The sequence below is a fragment of the Rhinatrema bivittatum genome, chromosome 16 (genome assembly GCF_901001135.1).
Source record: "Rhinatrema bivittatum chromosome 16, aRhiBiv1.1, whole genome shotgun sequence".
Classification (NCBI taxonomy): domain Eukaryota; kingdom Metazoa; phylum Chordata; class Amphibia; order Gymnophiona; family Rhinatrematidae; genus Rhinatrema; species Rhinatrema bivittatum.
In genome coordinates this window covers 11,935,123-11,953,788 of record NC_042630.1, presented here as the reverse complement: position 1 = coordinate 11,953,788, position 18,666 = coordinate 11,935,123, and the positions used below count along the sequence as shown (strand labels likewise).

Genomic DNA, 18,666 nt, shown 5'->3' with positions numbered 1-18,666 from the left:
GCAAAAATGACAACTTATAGACTGATGAAGTGGACTCTGTCCTCAAGAGCTCCTGCCTCAATAACTGGCATAATGTGTCGCCCACCTCTTGCCTTTCCAGGAACATGGTTTGTCTTCATATGAAGTCTGTAATTGATAAATCCATTTTAACAGTTGTCATGCCTTCTGATGGACAGATGGATGGATTGAACTACCATAAAAGCACTTTTCAGACATGTTGAAAATTTCTAATAAACAACTAAACGTCTTCTTGGGTATGGATCAATAAAAGTAATTTGAATGTCCAAGATTTGTCTTCCTTTCCAAGAGTCTCTTATGCACATTAGATTACTTCTTGAGTTTCCTTTAGTCAGATTTAATATTATTAGTTTATGCAATAGCACATAACAAGTCGACAAGTAGAAGAATGATGTCACCCACCCATAAACAACTGGTGACTTGTTAGTATCACATTTCATTAATATTTATGTGCACATAAATCTAGTGAAACTTAGTGGCATCTAGTCCTTTAACAATTTCATTTATGAAAGCATCGGATAGAAATGACCTTAGGACTGACCACTGTTGTGTTCCATTAGCCAACCTCCTCTCTCTTCCGCTTGAACTGCATTTCTCACCACCTTCACCTCAAAAAGTTTTTAATTCACGTTTATTACCTTAGGCCTTACACCATGCTGTCTAGCTTGTTAACGAGTCTCTTATATGGAAGAGTTCCCCTGGTCTCCCTGATATGATTTCCTTTATCCTGGCAGAAAAATGATTTGTTTGATATTACTTTCTTTCTGTTCAAATCAGATTCTGCAATACTCTGAGCTTCAACTATTAAATAATTCTTTCCTTAAGCACTGATTATATTTATATCCACAAAGGCTAACTGGCATGGTCTGTGAATTCCAGTTGCCTCCCTGTTTCACTTATGGGGAAAGAGAATACATCCTACTTATCTCCTTTGTTCATCGGTCACCCCATTCTTCAATTATAAAATTATCCTCATAATGTAAAAAGGCCTTGTTGTTGACATTTACCTATCATCACTCCAAATCACATAAAATCTTCACTGATGGCAACTGTGCATGTAAAACTGCTCCCTAAAACCCACCCCGAGCTCATAATTGCCCCTCTTACAGTGGTATAAAAAGTTCAATTATATAAGTAACCCTCCACAGAGGTTCTCTCTTTCTCTCTCTTCTCCTCCCCTCCTCTTTCCCGTCTTCTCTCTTCTTCCAAACTGGCAATTGCAATAAAAACTATTTTTGGATGGTAATGCAGGGCATAATGCACATAAAAAAAGGTGTCGTTATTTCCGGCGTTAAAACCTGCATTGCTGTGAGTTAACTTCACCGCACGCCACGTTAACCCACCCTCATTTCCATTTACTCCACCCAAACTCTTCCCACTCAAATACTAATTTTAAATTTGCATATGCATTTTGCGATGCAGTATTTATCGTACGTGTTATGGCAATATCACGGGCGCTAGAGCCCTAACGCACGCAATAACACACCTATCACATTTTGATAAATGGCCCTCTCAGGGCCTGATTCATCAAGGTATTTTCCCATAGACACAGACTGGGAGAAAAGCCTTTAGTGAATCAGGCAGTTATTTACCTGACTTCGGGAGGTTAACTATTTCTGGCCTCATAATAGGTACCTTTGAAAATGCCTTTCTAAATTTATACCACAATGTCCATATGCTTTGAAATTGTCCTTACTGTTTTTAAACTCTGCAATGATTGCAATATATTTCAGAGACTGGAAAACAAAGAGTAAGTATTTGGGATCAAGCAAGAGTCCCGTTTCATAATATATTCAACAGGTGGCAGAATATTAGAATTCTTGACCTTAAAAGGTTCTAGAAAACTCAGGTATCCTTAAATTATCCATTCCAACTTAACAGGAGATCCTACTATAACCTGGTAGAAGAGTAAGGTTCCATGGTGAACATAAAATAAACCCAAGTGGAACAATAATTCCAGCCCAGCACCTTTCTGCCTTGGAAACGGTATTATCATGCCCAGTTACACATCCTGGTACGTCAGAGGGCAGGAACAATTCAGCTATCTTCTCTTAGTAATTCAGATCTTTCCATCCTTTCCTATAAAATGAATTAAAAACTGGCCCGTTACCCTCAAAACCAAACACAAGAGAGGCAAACCAACATACACCGATAAAATAAAGGATGAAGAGAGGTGGAAAATGAAAAAAGAAGACAAAGTATTTATTGACAGTGATAGAATGAAAATACTTGAGCTATTTAGGGTAAAACTATTAGGGTTCTTGTGAAATCATCTACGTGTACAGTGCTAATTAAAAGTCTCAAATGAGAGACCTTGCCAAAGATGTCTATGTAAAGTATTTAAAGAAAATAGAATCTTCAAAGCATATATGCACATATATTTTGAATAATAGGCATTATTACGCTTGTGAGCGTAAATCCCAGATGCCTGAGATAAAGGACAGAAGAAGAAAATTACCTCTCTACATCAGTCAGCTGTAGTTTCATCATCATGGGATAAATGAACACCCACACACACTGCTGTATTCACTAAATGTGTAGTTTTTTTATAGGACAGTCACAATTTTAAAGTTAATTCTGTAATCAAAACCGAGATAGAGAGACCTGGACAAGATTCATTACATTTAACATTTAATATTGATCACTAACTATGTTACCGAACCTTATGGCACTTTTGTAATCTGATAAATTGCAGCATTATTACTTTTATGTGCCTTAATGTAAACCGTTGTGACGGTCGCCACCAAACAACAGTATAGAAAAGATTTAAAATAAATAAATAAAGATTTTAAAAGATTTAAATAAAATAAATTGTTAAAGAATCAGTAAACATTTATTTATTTATTTATTTATTTAACATTTTTATATACCGAAATTCATGTAGCAAAGTTACATATCAATTCGGTTTACATTATAACATTATATTTAACACCCAGTGCCTTCACCTGACTGGTTGGTCCCAGCATCTCACCGCTTGAGATGCAGAATTTAGCAGCATACAGAGAGAAACACACTATCGCCTGGGCCAAAAACGAGAGCTACCCCCCCATTAAAAAGGATCCACCCTTGGGACAGAGAGTAAAGTTATGAGAGAAGTGCTAGCCGGAGCAGCCCTGAGGGGAATACATTAGTTGACGTGCCCTTGAGTCATAAACTTCCCCATAAAGGGTTACACAGTGGGGTGGATATTCAGTGCTGGCCGTGTAAAAAACTAAGCCGGGTAGGACTAATCTGGCTAAGTTTAGATGTATATTCAGCGGCAGGTCCGAGCCGCTGAGCAGATGTGCATATGTGCGTACATCACCGGATTAGTCTATATGGCTAAGTTTAGACCTGCTCTATGTGATGTCTAAACTTAGACAAACACTAGGGAGAATTCCATAATTTGAGTCTATGTCCATACGTGCAAATAAAAATTTAAACCCCTCACCCTCCTTAATCCCCCCCCCAAAGACTTACCTCAACTCCCTGGTGATCTAGCGAGGAGTGAGGACGCCATTTCTGAAATCCTTTGCTGGCCAAAAGTTCCTTTTGGGCCGAACGAGCCTTCCGGCGCGAACTCGCGGGGAATCACGTGACGCCGCGTCACTCCGACATGGCGCCGACGTCACGTGCTCCTCGCAAAGGATTTCAGAAATGGCGTCCTCACTCCTCGCTGGATCACCAGGGAGTTGTGGTAAGTCTTTGGGGGGGGATTAAGGAGGGTGAGGGGTTTAAATTTTTATTTTGGATCAACAATCGCGATTTCCAACGTATTCAACATAGCTATGTTGAATAAGTTGGAAATCCGATCGTTTACGTCTCATCACTTTTTTAAGTTAAAAAAAAAAAAAGTAGCGTTTTACATTTAAGTTCAAAACGAATGCACACCCCTAACAAACACTTATACAGCTAACTCCTAATATCAGCAGTTAGCTGTATAAGTCATACGGCTCATTCGCTCCGCCCCCGATCCGCCTAGTACATGTCTACCTTTCTATGCGTGCAACTTTTAGCTGCAAAAGTAGCCACTGAATATAGGGTCAAATTCTGTGGTCACTACTTAGCCACATAAGTCCTGTTTATTTGGCTAAATGCCTTTGAATATCTACCCCATTGTTTTTATTTATTTAGTGATTTTTTTTACATACCGCGGCACGTTAAAAACATCACCTCGGTTTACAAATAACAATAAATTAGCAACAGGCTTTACAATCAAATGAAATTAAAAAAGAAAACATTACACATAGCAATTAAAAACCAGTGAACAAATGATAATTATATCATATAATAGAGACATGCCTAAAGGGAAGGGAAAGTCAGAGAAAATTATATGTGGCTTAGCAACAATTGTTTCACAGGTTTGGTACAGGTCCAAGGAACAGCAAACAATCTTTACTATTTCCATCCACAAGGGGGCCTACATCATTTTTATCATTCTTCCATTATTTAAAGACTTAAAAGAACTTTTTAAGGTTGATGTTTCCATGATGAAAGATATTAGTCTCAGTGTCAATTTTATGTTATTTCTCTTCTACATTTCTTCCAATATGCTTAGTACCTTTTTAAGTATTACTCTGACTTCCTCCCTTTTCATAATGCAAACGTTTCCTTCTTCTTAGAGATTTTTTTTCCTTGATGACTGAGGCTTATAAAGGCAATTTTAAAATGCGTTTTATGCAGGTAAGACACTGCTTTACCTGCATAACTGGTGCCTTTGAAATTTGCCCCACCTGTAGGCGTGAAGATATACATGCATACATCTAATCTGCAGGTAAATGGGCGCACATATTCGGAGATTTGAAGCAGGGGCGGAACCAAGATTTATGGGCATACTTTTCATTTTCAAAAATTATGCATGTAAAATGTGTTGCAAAAAGTGGCCGCATAAATGGAAGGTGCATGTCTTGTGGGCACTTTCTCTGGGCAATTTTCAAAAGGAAAAGTTCCTTTTGAAAATTGATTCAAGAAACAAATACCCACAGACTATTATGTCTGTCCACACAATTTAAAGTTGCCTTAATATAACTTCCTAATCTTTACATTTGTAGAAAAAAAATATTAGCAACTTAGCCCAGTTTTACTGGAAACAGATGACAGCAGGATATCAACTAAATTGAGCCATCCAGTCTACTTTTCTACTTTAGGTAAATGAGAATATAAATTCCCATATGCAACCCAACTGCGATCTGCTATGTATCTTTTCCTGGGAAATCTGTCTTTCATAGATATCGGTTTCTCTTCTTCTGTCACCCCCAGCCTGCTGGATGGTCTCCTGTAGGGGTGTGCATTCGTTCCCTATGAATTGGCAATCCGCAACGTATAGGGACATATTCGTTGTATTAATGGGGAAGCGAAATGTATCGCGATTCCCCACGAATACAACAAATCTTCACCGAATTATTCGGCCGTCTAAAGGATCCAATTTAAACAAACCCCCCCACCCTCCTGACCCCCCCCCCCCCCCCAAGACTTGCCAATACTCCCTGGTGGCCCATCAGGGGGTCCGGGAGCCATCTCCTGCACTCGGGCTGTTGGCTGCCAGTAATCAAAATGGCACCGATAGCCTTTGCCCTTACTATGTCACAGGGGCTACTGGTGCCATTGGTCAGCCCCTGTCATATGGTAGGAGCACAAGATGGTGCTGGGCATCCATTGCTCCTACCATGTGACAGGGGCTGACCAATGGCACCAGTAGCCCCAGTGACATAGTAGGTCAAAGGCTATCGGCGCCATTTTGAAACCGGCAGCAGAGGTTGTGAGTGTAGGAGATGGCTCCCGGACCCCCCGCTGGACCACCAGGGAGTTTTGGTAAGTCTTGGGGGGGTAAGGAGGGTGGAGGATTGTAGTTAATTTAATTTTAGTCGAGATGAATAAGAATTAACATATAAATGTATCGGGGGCCCCCTTGCTGAATGCAACATATCTGCCCCCGACGAATACGAATCCCGAATGCAACGTATGGCGTCCCTCTGCACATCCCTAGTCTCCGGTCGGAAAAGAAGCCTATTTCTTTCTGTGGTTGCGCTGTACAGATGTTTTCCACGGTTGCGTTTGGTACAAGGGAATGCCTCCTCCTTGCGGCAATGGCCTATGATCGCTATGTGGCCATATGCAACCCATTCCTCTATGCAGTTATTGTAAGCAAGAGATTGTGCCTGCAGCTAGTGACCTCATCATATCTTGGTGGTTTTCTGCAAGGGGCCATCCACGCTGTGGCCACCTTTCAACTGACCTGTGGTTCCAACAAGATCTACCATTTCTTCTGTGATATCCCACCACTGTTAAAGCTCTCCTGCTCTGATACAAGAGTTAATGAAATTCTGCTGTTTATCGGCTCAACCATTTCAGGGGTCGGAACTCTTCTAATCATTATTGTATCTTACATATACATTATCTCTGCCATACTGAAGATCCATTCAAGCGAGAGGAGATGCAAGACCTTCTCAACCTGTGCCTCCCACTTCACTGCAGTGTCTTTACTCTTTGGGACCTCTATCTTTACCTATGTTATGCCCACCTCAATGTATTCTCAGGATAAGGGCAAAGTGCTTTCCTTATTTTATAATGTTTTAATCCCCTTTTAAACCCTTTGATATACAGTGTGAGGAACAACGAGGTCAAAGCTGCAGTCAAAAAACAGAAGGCAACTTTCACAAAGTTCAATATTTAGTCAAATAATTCGGCATCTAGATTTTTGCAGGGGGTAACAAAATAATAAACCATGAGTTCCTAGCTGAAGGATTGTAACTACACAGTTTCCAAAAATAGACCACCTTGCGTCTATTCTCTCTTCCTCATATTGAGGAACCATATTTTGTTATCCTCTCTCCTCTTCACACCGAGGAACCATGTTAATGTTACCATTATTTCTTTTCTCTTCTACTTCTTGTTACCCTCCTCCCAGTTTTGATTCCCCTGTTAAAATGTAATTTCCAAGCTTAACCAGTTTTGCTGTAAACCGGCATGATGTCCACGACTAATGCCGGTATATAAAAATGTTTAAATAAATAAATAATATATTACCCTATTTACGGCAGACCTTTTGAGTTGTTTTTTCTGCCATTCTGTGTATTCTATAACCTTAATATTAAATATAGGCATCAGATGGAGAGCTCTCATTTATATTTTTCAAATAGATGGGTCAGTGTGAGAAATTGCCCCTTGCGATGAAGTCCTGAAAGCACGCTGACTCATAAGCTAGAAACAACAGCACACTCACTGACACATTTAATTTCTCATGCTTTACCAGAGAAAGTACAGAAGGGTTGAGCAGGTGTCTAAAGAGTATAGTCCTGCATATTCTTACTCCATGTAGCAAACAGAAAAATGTCTTTTCCTAGCTATAATTATTACTCAGCTATGAACCAAATAGCAGACTTTCACTTGGTTGCCACAGATTAATGCTACTTTTTCCTGAGACGAGACTTTCAGAGCCTTGCTATTTAAATGTTAGACATATGTGATAATGCTAGATGCTGCACCACATGAACCAAAAAGATATGGTAGATGAAGAATTCTTATACACTACTGAAGAGGTATGTCTCTCAACCTATACATTGATCAAATTGGTATCATAATGGCATGAGGTAATGTACAATACAATCTCAATGCTAAACTAATTGTTACAGTAATTGAACAAAAAAAACACCTTTCGTCTAATTGTAAAGCAAAATAAAAATCTCATTTTGATGGAGAACTAAAGAAAAATGTGTTTCACTTTTAGCAGAAAAATAATTCCTACATTTGCTGCTTATTGACAAACTGAAAGGCCCATGCAATATTGGTGCGGAGAAAAACAGGCGCTCAATCATGAGTGCCCGCACTCCTAATGTGCTCCGATCGACCTCTCCAGGTTACACGATTTAATATTTAAAAATCGGTTGCTGCTGTAAAAAGGAGGCGCTAGGGGAAATGTTTCATCCCAAGCGTCTCCTGGGCACCAGGTGCCCAGGAGAGGTGGCTGAAGGCCGGTTAGGAAAACGGACCCTCAATTTTACGAGCATCCCTTTTTCTAATCTGTCTGCCGGCACACTTTTTTTTTCTAAGGCTCTTCTCCTGGACAGGCGTTAATTTCTGAGGGTAAAAATGTGCGTGCCGGGCACACGTTTTTTATTTGCATTGGGGGAAATAGCTAATAGCATCATCAACGTGCATTTGCATGTGATGAGCGCTATCAGTTTCGCCCAGGTTGTGGACGCGCGTCCAAAATGGGTATCCAACCACTGGCTTCTATGAAGGTCGGTATAAAAAAGTGTTAAATAAATAAATAAATAATCAGTGCGCTCGACACTGTATTGCATCGGCCTTTAAGTGCCTTGCTCAGTGGCTAATTTATGTGATGGGTAGAGAATTGAAGCTGCAAACTGAAAAGCTGTACAGGAAAAGAGGGCTTTGTGGTAGAGTTACCCTCAACTGTATCTTAGGGCAGGAGAAGACGGCTCCAGTGCTCAAGTGATGCAAGCGGGTTCTCAGGGTACGCAAAATGAACCCGCCAGAGATGCATTCGCATGCCATAGGTGCGGAGGAGCGGCCTAGCGGCTACAGCAGAAAAACCAGGGTTCAGATCCCGCCGACGCTCCTTGTGACCTTGGCCAAGTCACTTCCGACCCACCGCTGCCTCAGGTACAAACTTAGGTCATCATTTCACTGATCATTTTCCCCATAGAAACAAAATGATAGAAGGCCTTCAGTAAATGACTTCCTTGGATCGCGAGCCCTCTGGGGGTAGGGAAACACCTTCAGGAGCTGAATGTAATCCACCTTGAAAAAAAGACCAACCACTCACAAAAGGTAAAATATAAAAAAAAAAGAGTAAACAAGAGGCAGTGCATGCAAACGTTTCTCATGAATATTTAGTGTGGATACCTTGAAAAACCTGAGTGGCTTGTAGCAGCACTCAAGGACCAGAGTTGTCAGGTTATAAGGACCCACTAAATATTTAAAAATAATATTACTAAAATTTCAAGTTTTATTTTTTTTTTTTTTCAGCAATGCCACAGGACCTCTTAAACTTGAAACAGCTTAGGGCTTCCTCAAACCTTGCTCCTGCCCTGCCAGTATTTGGTGGGGAATTAAATCTGAAAACAAACGCATTCGTTCCTGCCACCGTATGGATTGAAACGCGTGTTCTTTAGACGGGGAGTAAAAATGCAACATTTCCGAGGCCTCGGTTCACAAAAAAAAAAGCCGCCCACAATTCAGAGCCCCCGCAGCAGCTCCGTAAAATAGCCACAAGCAACACGGCAGAGTCAGGACGCAAACCTTTTACCGATTAACAAATAACCAGGGGCTCTGGGCAATGGGACTGTGAATGAAAACCGTCATTGCCAAGACATTTCTGAAGAGAAGGGCAATTCTCTGAGTTGTATTCCCCTTCTCCAGCATTTTGCCTGCTGTGCTTCCAGCACAAAACAATAAGGTAAATGAGGAAGCAGGGGGTTTTCCAGGTTAACCGGAGGGTTTGCTGGGGGTGACTTGACTCAGAATATACCCTGGGTACTCAGTCTGATGCTCGCCTTCACTGCACAGCATTGGGATGGGTTCCTCTCTCTCTCTGTCACTGCAGATGCTGTTCATTCTCCACCCAGCAGGAGGCTCTGGCTCCTTTCTCTCAGGGAACTCCTGCAGCTGCGCTCTCTCTCTATCTCTCTCTCCTTTGCAATTTCGCGCCTAAGACACACCTTGGAAGTTGTAGTCCTCACCTCATGCATGCAGAGAAAAACCTCCTTACTCAGCCTGGCTTTCCTCCACCTCAGCAGAACAGGAAACAGTGTCTGTTAGTCAGGAGGGTGTATGAGGGTTCAGGATTGGCTAGCAGCGCTGTCAATCTTTTCATCTCTGTGGTGGTAGGAGTAGGGAGGAGCTTCCTGTCAGTAGAGATGATGATGCAAACAGGCTGAAACAGATTAACCCTCAAGTGGCTGGATTTCTGGGTTCCTGAATGAAAACATATCATGGAGCACAGATAGGCTGTGAGGCTCTTTCCCTGCCTATAGATATTCATCTGGGGGTGGAGGTTGTCTTTAGAAATTGCATATCATATGACCTTACTTGGTATGAAACATAAGGCATCAGATCTGGAGCTCTTTCATTTTCTTATTCAAAACAGGTGGCCTAGTCCCAGTGGCAGACAAACAAACCAGAAACACCAATAAAACACAGCAAGTTGTAACGGCCCAGTACCTCTTCCTGCCAGGTGTCTGTTCAGTCATGGGCAGCGGCAGCAGCAGCAGCGCGGCTTAAGATTTCCTAAGGGCCTCAGGGAATGTTAAGGAAGGTTCCGCAGGCACCTGAACAGAGTGAGCCCGCACGTACACTTCACAACAAAATCAAACAGTCCCTTTTTTTTTTTTTTTTTTTTTTAAATCAGCAGTTTCTATGAAGCAAGCAGCTCTGAGACCAGCGCTGTAATGAAGTCAAACTGGCCCGGGTCTCAGGACTGGCGAGTGCCATTTTGTTGTGTGGCGGAATGCTTGTGTGTTTGCACAACAAAATGGCGCCGGTCGGCCCTGAGCCCCACGCTATTCCACATTTATTTATTTTATTTTATTTATTTAAGGTTTTTCTATACCGGCATTCATGAAAGCGTTCACATCATGCCGGTTTACATGAAACAGGGGTGTGAAGAACAAACCAAGAACATAACTAAACGTGATGAAGAGATGCAGTTACAATTAACAGGGGCTGTAAACTGGGAGGAGGAAAAATAGAGAGAGAAAGAGGAGGTTAATTATATACAATAGTACAGTATATATACATAATCCGAAATATATAGTTGCTGAGTGGAGTCTTTAATGGTTGGCGTGTTAAGTGGAGTTCGGGAAGGCTTGCCTAAACAGCCATGTCTTAAGTCTTTTCCTAAAAGTTAGGAGGCATGGCTCATTTCTGAGATCTGGTGGGATAGTGTTCCATAATTGTGGGCCTGCTGTGGAGAAGGCTCGGTGTCTTAAGGTACTGTGGTTAGTGGTTTTGGTAGGTGGAACAATGAGGCATCCTTTGTAAGCTTCTCTGGTCGGTCTTGTGGATATGTGTGGACGTAAAGGAATTTGTAGGTCAATTGTAGTGTGATGGTGAATGATTTTGTATATTAAGGTGATAGATTTGTAAATTACTCTGAAATGAATTGGTAACCAGTGGAGGTCTTTTAGGACTGGGGAGATATGGTCTCTCTTCCTGGTGTTAGTTAGTAGTCTGGCTGCTGCATTTTGGACCATTTGGAGCGGTTTGGTGTAGGAGGAGGGGAGGCCAAGTAACGTAGAGTTACAATAGTCTAATTTGGAGAATATGAGAGCTTGGAGGATGGTTCTGAAGTCTTTGGTGTGGAAGAGGGGTCTTATCCTTTTTAAAACATGCAGCTTATAGAAGCAGTCTTTGGTTGTTTTGTTTATGTGGGCTTTGAAGTTTAGTTTATTGTCAATTAGAACACCTAGATCTCTTACTTGAGTAGTTTGTAGGTTGGTTGGAAGACAAGTTGAAGGATTGTTGTTCTCCGGAGAAATGAGTAATAGTTCTGTTTTATTGGAGTTAAGAACCAGATTTAGGCTGTTGAGGAGGTTTTGATTTCTTGATGACAGGACTCCCAGAAATCAAGTGTTTTTGAGTAAGATTCTTTGATGGGGATCAGTATTTGTATGTCGTCTGCATAAAGAAAGTGATTTAAGTTGAGGTTGGTGAGGAGTTGACAAAGAGGCATGAGGTAAATGTTAAAGAGTGTAGGGGATAAAGAGGAGCCTTGAGGGACTCCAATGGTCGAGTCGAAACGTGATGATTCTTTATTTTGGATTTTAACTTTATAACCTCTGTTAGTGAGAAACGATTTGAACCAGGAGAGCGCCAATCCAGAAATTCCTATTGTAGATAATTGGTTTAAGAGAATAGAATGATTGACGGTATCAAAGGCTGCTGAAAGATCTAGAAGGACCAATATGAAGGATTGTCCTTTGTCTATGCCAAGAGTAAGGAGGTCTGTGAGGGAGGTGAGGAGGGATTCTGTGCCTAGGTTCTTGCGGAATCCATATTGCGAGGCGTATAGCAGTTTGTTATCTTCAATGTAGTCTGATAATTGGGAATTCACCAGCCTTTCCATAATCTTGGCAATGAAAGGAAGATTGGCTATAGGTCGGTAATTGTTAGGGTCATTTGGTTCCAAGTTTGGTTTTTTTAAGAGTGGTTTGAGAGAGGCCTGTTTGAGGTCTTCAGGGAAGGCACCTTGAGAGAGTGAACAGTTGATGATGTCTGCCAGTGTTTTGGATATAGTGTCTGGGATTGAAAGAAGAAGTTTGGTAGGGATATGGTCCGCTGGGTGCGAAGAAGGTTTCATTCTTCTAAGGATAGTTTGGATTTCGGCAGCTGTGGTAGGTTCAAAGAATACGAGGTGATTGTTTTTGATGGGAGGCAGTAGAGATGATGGAAGGGGGGCGATTTTGGAAGGAAGTTGAGTCAGAAGATTCGTGATTTTATTTTGAAAAAATAGTGCAAGTTCTTCAGCTTTAGATTGAGCTTGGTTACTAGGGCACTCTGGAGAGGGTATTTGGGTGAGGGTGGATACATAGTTGAATAGGGCTTTGGCGTCGAAGACCAAGTTGTGGATTTTAGAAGCATAAAAGTCTCTCTTTGATTTGTATGTGGAGGCCTTGTACTGATGAAGTGTGAATTTGTAAGTTGAGAGTGTGTTGGCGTTTGGGGTTTTTCTCCAGTTGGATTCCTTTTGTCTTAAATTTTGTTTGAGCCTTCTGAGTTCGTTAGTGAACCATGGTTGTTTTTTGGAGGAGTTTGGGTGTGATTTTTTAGTTGTTAGAGGGCAAAGTTTGTTGGCTATGTTTTCTGTGATTGCATTCCAGGAGCGTAGGGCCGTGTTGGGATCTGAGAGGACTATATCTGTGAGGTGATTGGTTAATTGTTTGGTGAGTTCATCAGATTGGCAAGCTTTCCTGTAGAGAAAGGAAGGTGATGGGGTATTAGGGGCACTCGAATTTTCTAGCTGAAATGATGTGGAGATCATGGAATGATCTGACCAAGGTACCTTCAGATTTTTTGGCGGGGAGGACGATTTATGCCTTTGTTGATAAAGATCAGGTCCAGCATATGACCTGCTTTATGTGTAGGACTGTTGACCGTTTGGGTGAAGCCCATCGCTGAGAGGGCTAGGAGCAGTGTTTGGCAGCTTGGTGAGGGAGAAGGGTTGTCTATATGGAGATTGAAATCTCCTAATATTATTGCTGGAGTGTCTAGGTTGATGAGTGTAGTGGTTATTTCGATGAAGGGTGAGACATCAGATTCTAATAGTCCTGGGGGGGCATAGATGAGAAGGATTTGAAGTTGGTGTGATGTGAAGAAGCCGATTTCAAGCTTGGTGTCGGAGTGGACCGGATGGTGTGAGAACCTGAGGTCTTTTTTAGTTGCAAGGAGGATTCCTCCTCCCCTCTTTTTCAGTCTGGGAAGAGAGAATATGTCGTACGTTTGCGTTGGAAGTTGGTTTATTATTGCGGTGTCTGAGGGTTTCAGCCAGGTTTCCGTTATTGCGCAGATGTCCGGCTTAGAGTCATTGAGGTAGTCGTTGAGGATTAGTGATTTTTTGGTTAAGGATTGCGCATTGAATAGTGATAGGGTAAATAGAGTAAGTCCTAGGAGCTGGGTTATCGGAGTGATTAGGATTGGTGTGAGAGATTTTAGGTTACGATGGTATGTTTGACTGGTTGGTGTTCTTTTCTGAGAGAGGCAGTGATATAGGATTGGGATTGGGAAGGTAGGATGCATATTGGAAGCTTGATTTGTATTGAATGTTGGCATCATTTGCGAAGATGGTGGGGTTGTCTGAGGAGTTTGTTTGTCTGAGTCAGGCGTTGTTGCGTGGATGCTGAAGTCCTGAAAGGTTGTCTGCGTGTGGGGTTGTCTGAGAGGCTGTCTGAGACAAGAGTTGTTGAGTGGATGAGTCAGTTGTCGAGTAGTTGAGTCAGGCGTTGTTGAGTGGATGCTGGAGTCCTGAAACGTTGTCTGCGTGTGGGGTTGTCTGAGAAGCTGTCTGTGTCAGGCGTTGTTGAGTGGATGCTGGAGTCCTGAAACGTTACTATGGGAACTGACTTTGGGGCCTCCTGCCCCCTTTTACTGATTAGGGCCCCCCCATGGAAAGAGTAAATGGGGTAATTCCTGGGCCCGGACAACTTTTCAAGGAAGGGAAGGGCAGGAGGGTCGTAGGGAAGGGGGTCCTGGTTTCTTTGTTTTTATAGTGGGGATGCACTTGTGTTTATTTTGGTTCAGTAAAGGAACAGAACAGAAATAAACATTAACGACACAAAACCTAGAAACAATCACTCCCCCCCCCCCCCCCAAAAAAAAAAAGAAAGAACATTTTGTGGGCTGCACACCCTAAGTCACATGTTTGTTTCTTTACAGTGCTGTATACTTCTCTACACTTCACTTCTTTCCCCCGCATGATACAAATTAATGTCCTTCTTTTTTCCTTTGTTGCTATCTCACAGGACATTGACGTCTACATACATGGTTCATACTAACAGAATCATTTGCAGTTTTGTAAGGAGTACTGGGACATCATCTCTCTTTTCATAATTTCAACTCCCTTTCTGTCTATTTTAAGGGAATTTTTATTGACTTCTTGAGAGAACCACAAAGAAATTGACTAATCTTTGCATTTGCATAAAAAATAAAGTGTTGGCCTCTTAAGAACATAAGAACCTGCCAAACTGGGTCAGACCAAGGGTCCATCAAGCCCAGCATCCTGTTTCCAACAGTGGCCAATCCACTGTGATTTACCCTGGGTATGCGGTCCTCATCCACGTAACACTGGCCTGGCGAAGCCCGAATTTGTTAAATCTCAAACAAAGTGCAATCAGTCCAGGCTAGTACCTGGATAGGCAGGGGGGCAGCGGATCATTGGGGAAGACCAGATGTTGTGGGGCTAGGAAAGGAGCTGGCAAAGCCTCTGCCGCCAGAGAAATTCATGTGATGGGCTGGGATCATCTATTAAACATCTGCAGCCAGAAATGCGTAGATGGGAAAAGCAAACATGCAGTAAGCTTTTCATCCTTCCAAGCCGGCTTGAGATAGCAAAGCACATGATTTATGTACATTTTATTTATTGTAACTTTTTACATTCTGCATTTTTTGGAAGGTCAAAATAAATAACATTCAGGTAGTAAAGGTATTTCCCTATCCACAGAGGGCTTATGCACTAATTTTATTCCTGAAACAAGGGAGAGTAAAGTGACCTGCCCCAGGTTATAAGGAGTAAGAATGGGATTTGAACTCTGGCTTCCCCTGGCACATAGTCTGCTGCTCTAACCTTTAGGCTACTCCTCCACTCTGAGAATACAGCTGAATGCCTCCTGGTACAGCTTATTTCCAGAACAATAACGTTTGGGTTACCACCCTCTCTGCCTCTGGGATTTTGTCCCATGGAGTCAGGGAAGAAGAAAATAACCTATTTAAGCCAGATATGCAGTACAGGGCAAAACACTTTACAGCTCAGTTGGAATCTGTTACCTGTCATGACGACTTGAAGTTCTGAATGATTTCCAACCATTCTAACTCTTCACTATAAGAATTTAGACATTTCCTGGTCATGGCTTCTTGGCACCAGTGATGGTAATCCTGCAGGTGAATGTACCTTTCTGCATCTGAATAATTATATATGATCTGTGTGCATTGAACTATGCAGGGAAACAGCAGAGAATAGCACCTGAGCAATAAAGAGCCTGTCTACATAGAGGAGGAAGGTCTGTCTACTAATTTTCCATATTTAAGAATGTACTTTAATGTTGTAATTATAGGAGGGATATGCTTTACAGTAAGTGTGTCACATGCAATCCGCGCTGAACAGATTTGTAATCCTGAAGCAGCGGAATAGAAATTTTCAAGTCAATACATAAATAAATACGTGAGTGATCGACACCACTGGAAAATGATGTCCTTCAGTTATCCACTGCAGAGGCACACACCTACATACACACACACACACACACACACACACACACAGTGATGGTGATTCCTATCCAATGGGAACTGAAGTAAATAAAACCGCTAGCTCCTTCCACATACATCAGTAAGCAGTATTTACATGGCAGGGACTTTTATTCACTATTGATTCAAGCTGTATTTCAACTGACAGCCTAAGAGAGGAGGAGACGCTGAACCCTGGACCAGTACTCTGGTTTAACCTATTCTGCATTTTGGAAATCTAAATGCACAAGTGAAACTTTAAGGCTACAGACTAGTGAAAATGGTAAATTATAAATTGATGACATTTGTCATTCTTGGAAATGACTCTTAGGTTGTTAGACATCCTGTCCACCAACGTACGGCTGTGACCTCAGGACAGGAGCTTGCTTGCAGTCTGTTAATACTTGAGAAGGTATTAGTTTGTGATTTGAAATCCCACCACAGACTGTTATTTTTCTCTATGATAAACAAAATGAGAATTAAATATGGCAGAATGAAAAGAAATTGCTACATTTAAACTGCATTTAAAACCTCTATATACAAAGGTTGTACAGCATATGAATGTGCATTTCCTCTGTTTATCTCCGAGGCGTTTATGGTTTGATTTCTCTCATGCAGATAGCCCTTATCAAGGACATGGACCTGGGAAATCAGACTATGGTCACAGAATTCATTCTCCTGGGACTTACAGATCTGCCAGAGCTTAAGGCTTTTCTCTTCATGTTCTTTACTGCTGTATACTTCATAACCCTGGTGGGTAATATAAGCATTATTGTATTAACGAGGACCGATCCACAACTGCGATCTGCTATGTATGTTTTCCTGGGAAATCTGTCTTTCATAGATATCGGTTTCTCTTCTTCTGTCACCCCCAGCCTGCTGGATGGTCTCTTGTCAGAAAAAAAGTCTATTTCTTTCTATGGTTGCGCTGTACAGATGTTTTCCACAGTTGCGTTTGGGACCTCGGAATTACTCCTCCTCGCGGCAATGGCCTATGATCGCTACGTGGCCATATGCAACCCATTCCTCTATGCAGTTATTGTAAACAAGAGATTGTGCCTGCAGCTGGTGGCATCATCATACGTCGGTGGTTTTCTGCATGGGGCCATCCATGCCGTGGCCACCTTTCGATTGACCTTCTGTGGTTCCAACAAGATCTACCATTTCTTCTGTGATATCCCACCACTGTTAAAGCTCTCCTGCTCTGATAAAAGAGTTAATGAAATTCTGCTGTTCATCTTCCCAGCCATATTGGCAGTTGGTAGTCTCCTAATTGTTGTTGCATCTTACATTTACATTATTTCTGCCATACTGAAGATCTGTTCAAGCGAGGGGAGACACAAGGCCTTCTCGACCTGTGCCTCCCACTTCACTGCAGTGTCTTTACTCTTTGGGACCTCTATCTTTACCTATGTGAAGCCCACCTCAATGTATTCTCAGGATCAGGGCAAAGTGCTGTCTTTGGTTTATAGTGTTTTGATCCCCATGTTAAACCCTTTGATATATAGCCTGAGGAACAATGAGGTCAAATCTGCAGCTAAAAAAGTAATAAACAGAAGGCAATATTTAGAATTCTGCATCTAGTTTTTCTGTAGGGGGTAACAAATTAATAAAACCATGATCTTTTGGTTCAAGGACTGTAACTATTGTCTCATAATATGGTACCCTATTTACGGCACACCGTTGAGAGTTTTATTTATTTATTTGTTTTGCCTTTTTATAACCTTGATATTATATATAGGCATGAACCTTTGAGCTATTATTTTTATTTTTCAAATGGAAGGGTTAGTGTGAGAGATTGCCCCTTGTGACCTAGTCTTGTTTGATGATTCATAAGTCAGAAACAGAAGTACACTCACTGACATTTGCACAATTTAAGCTCTCATGATTTATCAGAGAAAGCTCAGAAGGGTTCTATAGAATGTAGTCCTGCATTTTCTTATTCTACATAGCAAACAGAAAAATGCCCTTCCCTATCTGTAATTATTATTCAGCTATGAACCAAACAACAGGCTTTCACATTATTTTCACTTCGTTTATCCTCTCCCAGCCTAACTGGGATCACTGAAACTGTCTCCCCAAAGATCTCACCAGGAAAATACACTTTTCTCTCTAAAGTATTTGGTCTCACTCGGTTGCCTCAGATTAATGCTACTTTTTTCCAAGATAAGACTTTCAGACTCCTGCATTTAAATGTTAGAGAAATGGGATAATTCTAGTTGCTGCACCTCATGAACCAAAAAGATATGGTAGATGAAGAATTCTTATACACTATTAAAGTGCTATGTCTCTCAACCTATACATTGATCAATTTGGTATCATGTTGTTATGTGTAAATGTGCTATACAGTTTTGATGCTGAACTACTTGTTATAATAGCTGAAGAGAAAGTCATCTTTAATCTAAATGCAAAGCAAAATAAAAGTTTCATTTTCATAGAGAACAAAAGAAAAAATTATTTTCAATTTTTGCAGAAAATTAATTCTTACATTGGCTGCTTATCGACAAACTAAGTGCCTTCCTCAGTGGCTATAACTTATGTGGTGAGTAGAGAATTGTAGCTACAAAGTGAAGGGTGGTCACAGAGGCAAAGAAGAGTATGAGGAAGAGTGATGGGGGAGTGGAGTCTGCACAGGCGAGGGTGGTGGTGGGGAGGACAAAGGAGGGCTGTGTTACGGCGGTGGCTGCTGTGCTACCGCCTCACCACCAGGGG

General features: G+C 41.5%; 2 protein-coding genes across 2 annotated transcripts; both read left to right on the top strand.

Moving 5' to 3' along the window:
* Nucleotides 1-1,685: 1,685 nt before the first annotated feature.
* Nucleotides 1,686-6,670, top strand: LOC115077289 (olfactory receptor-like protein COR9). Its single transcript, XM_029579578.1, is given in 3 exon segments — nucleotides 1,686-1,768; nucleotides 5,984-6,576; nucleotides 6,579-6,670. Coding segments are annotated over 3 exon segments (768 nt in total).
* A 9,906-nt stretch (nucleotides 6,671-16,576) lies between these two features.
* On the top strand, nucleotides 16,577-18,390 carry LOC115078302 (olfactory receptor 1020-like). Its single transcript, XM_029581164.1, has one exon. It carries the CDS (start codon nucleotides 16,591-16,593, stop codon nucleotides 17,536-17,538), a length of 948 nt encoding a protein of 315 aa, XP_029437024.1. The 5' UTR covers nucleotides 16,577-16,590; the 3' UTR covers nucleotides 17,539-18,390.
* The last annotated feature ends 276 nt before the right edge of the window (nucleotides 18,391-18,666 follow it).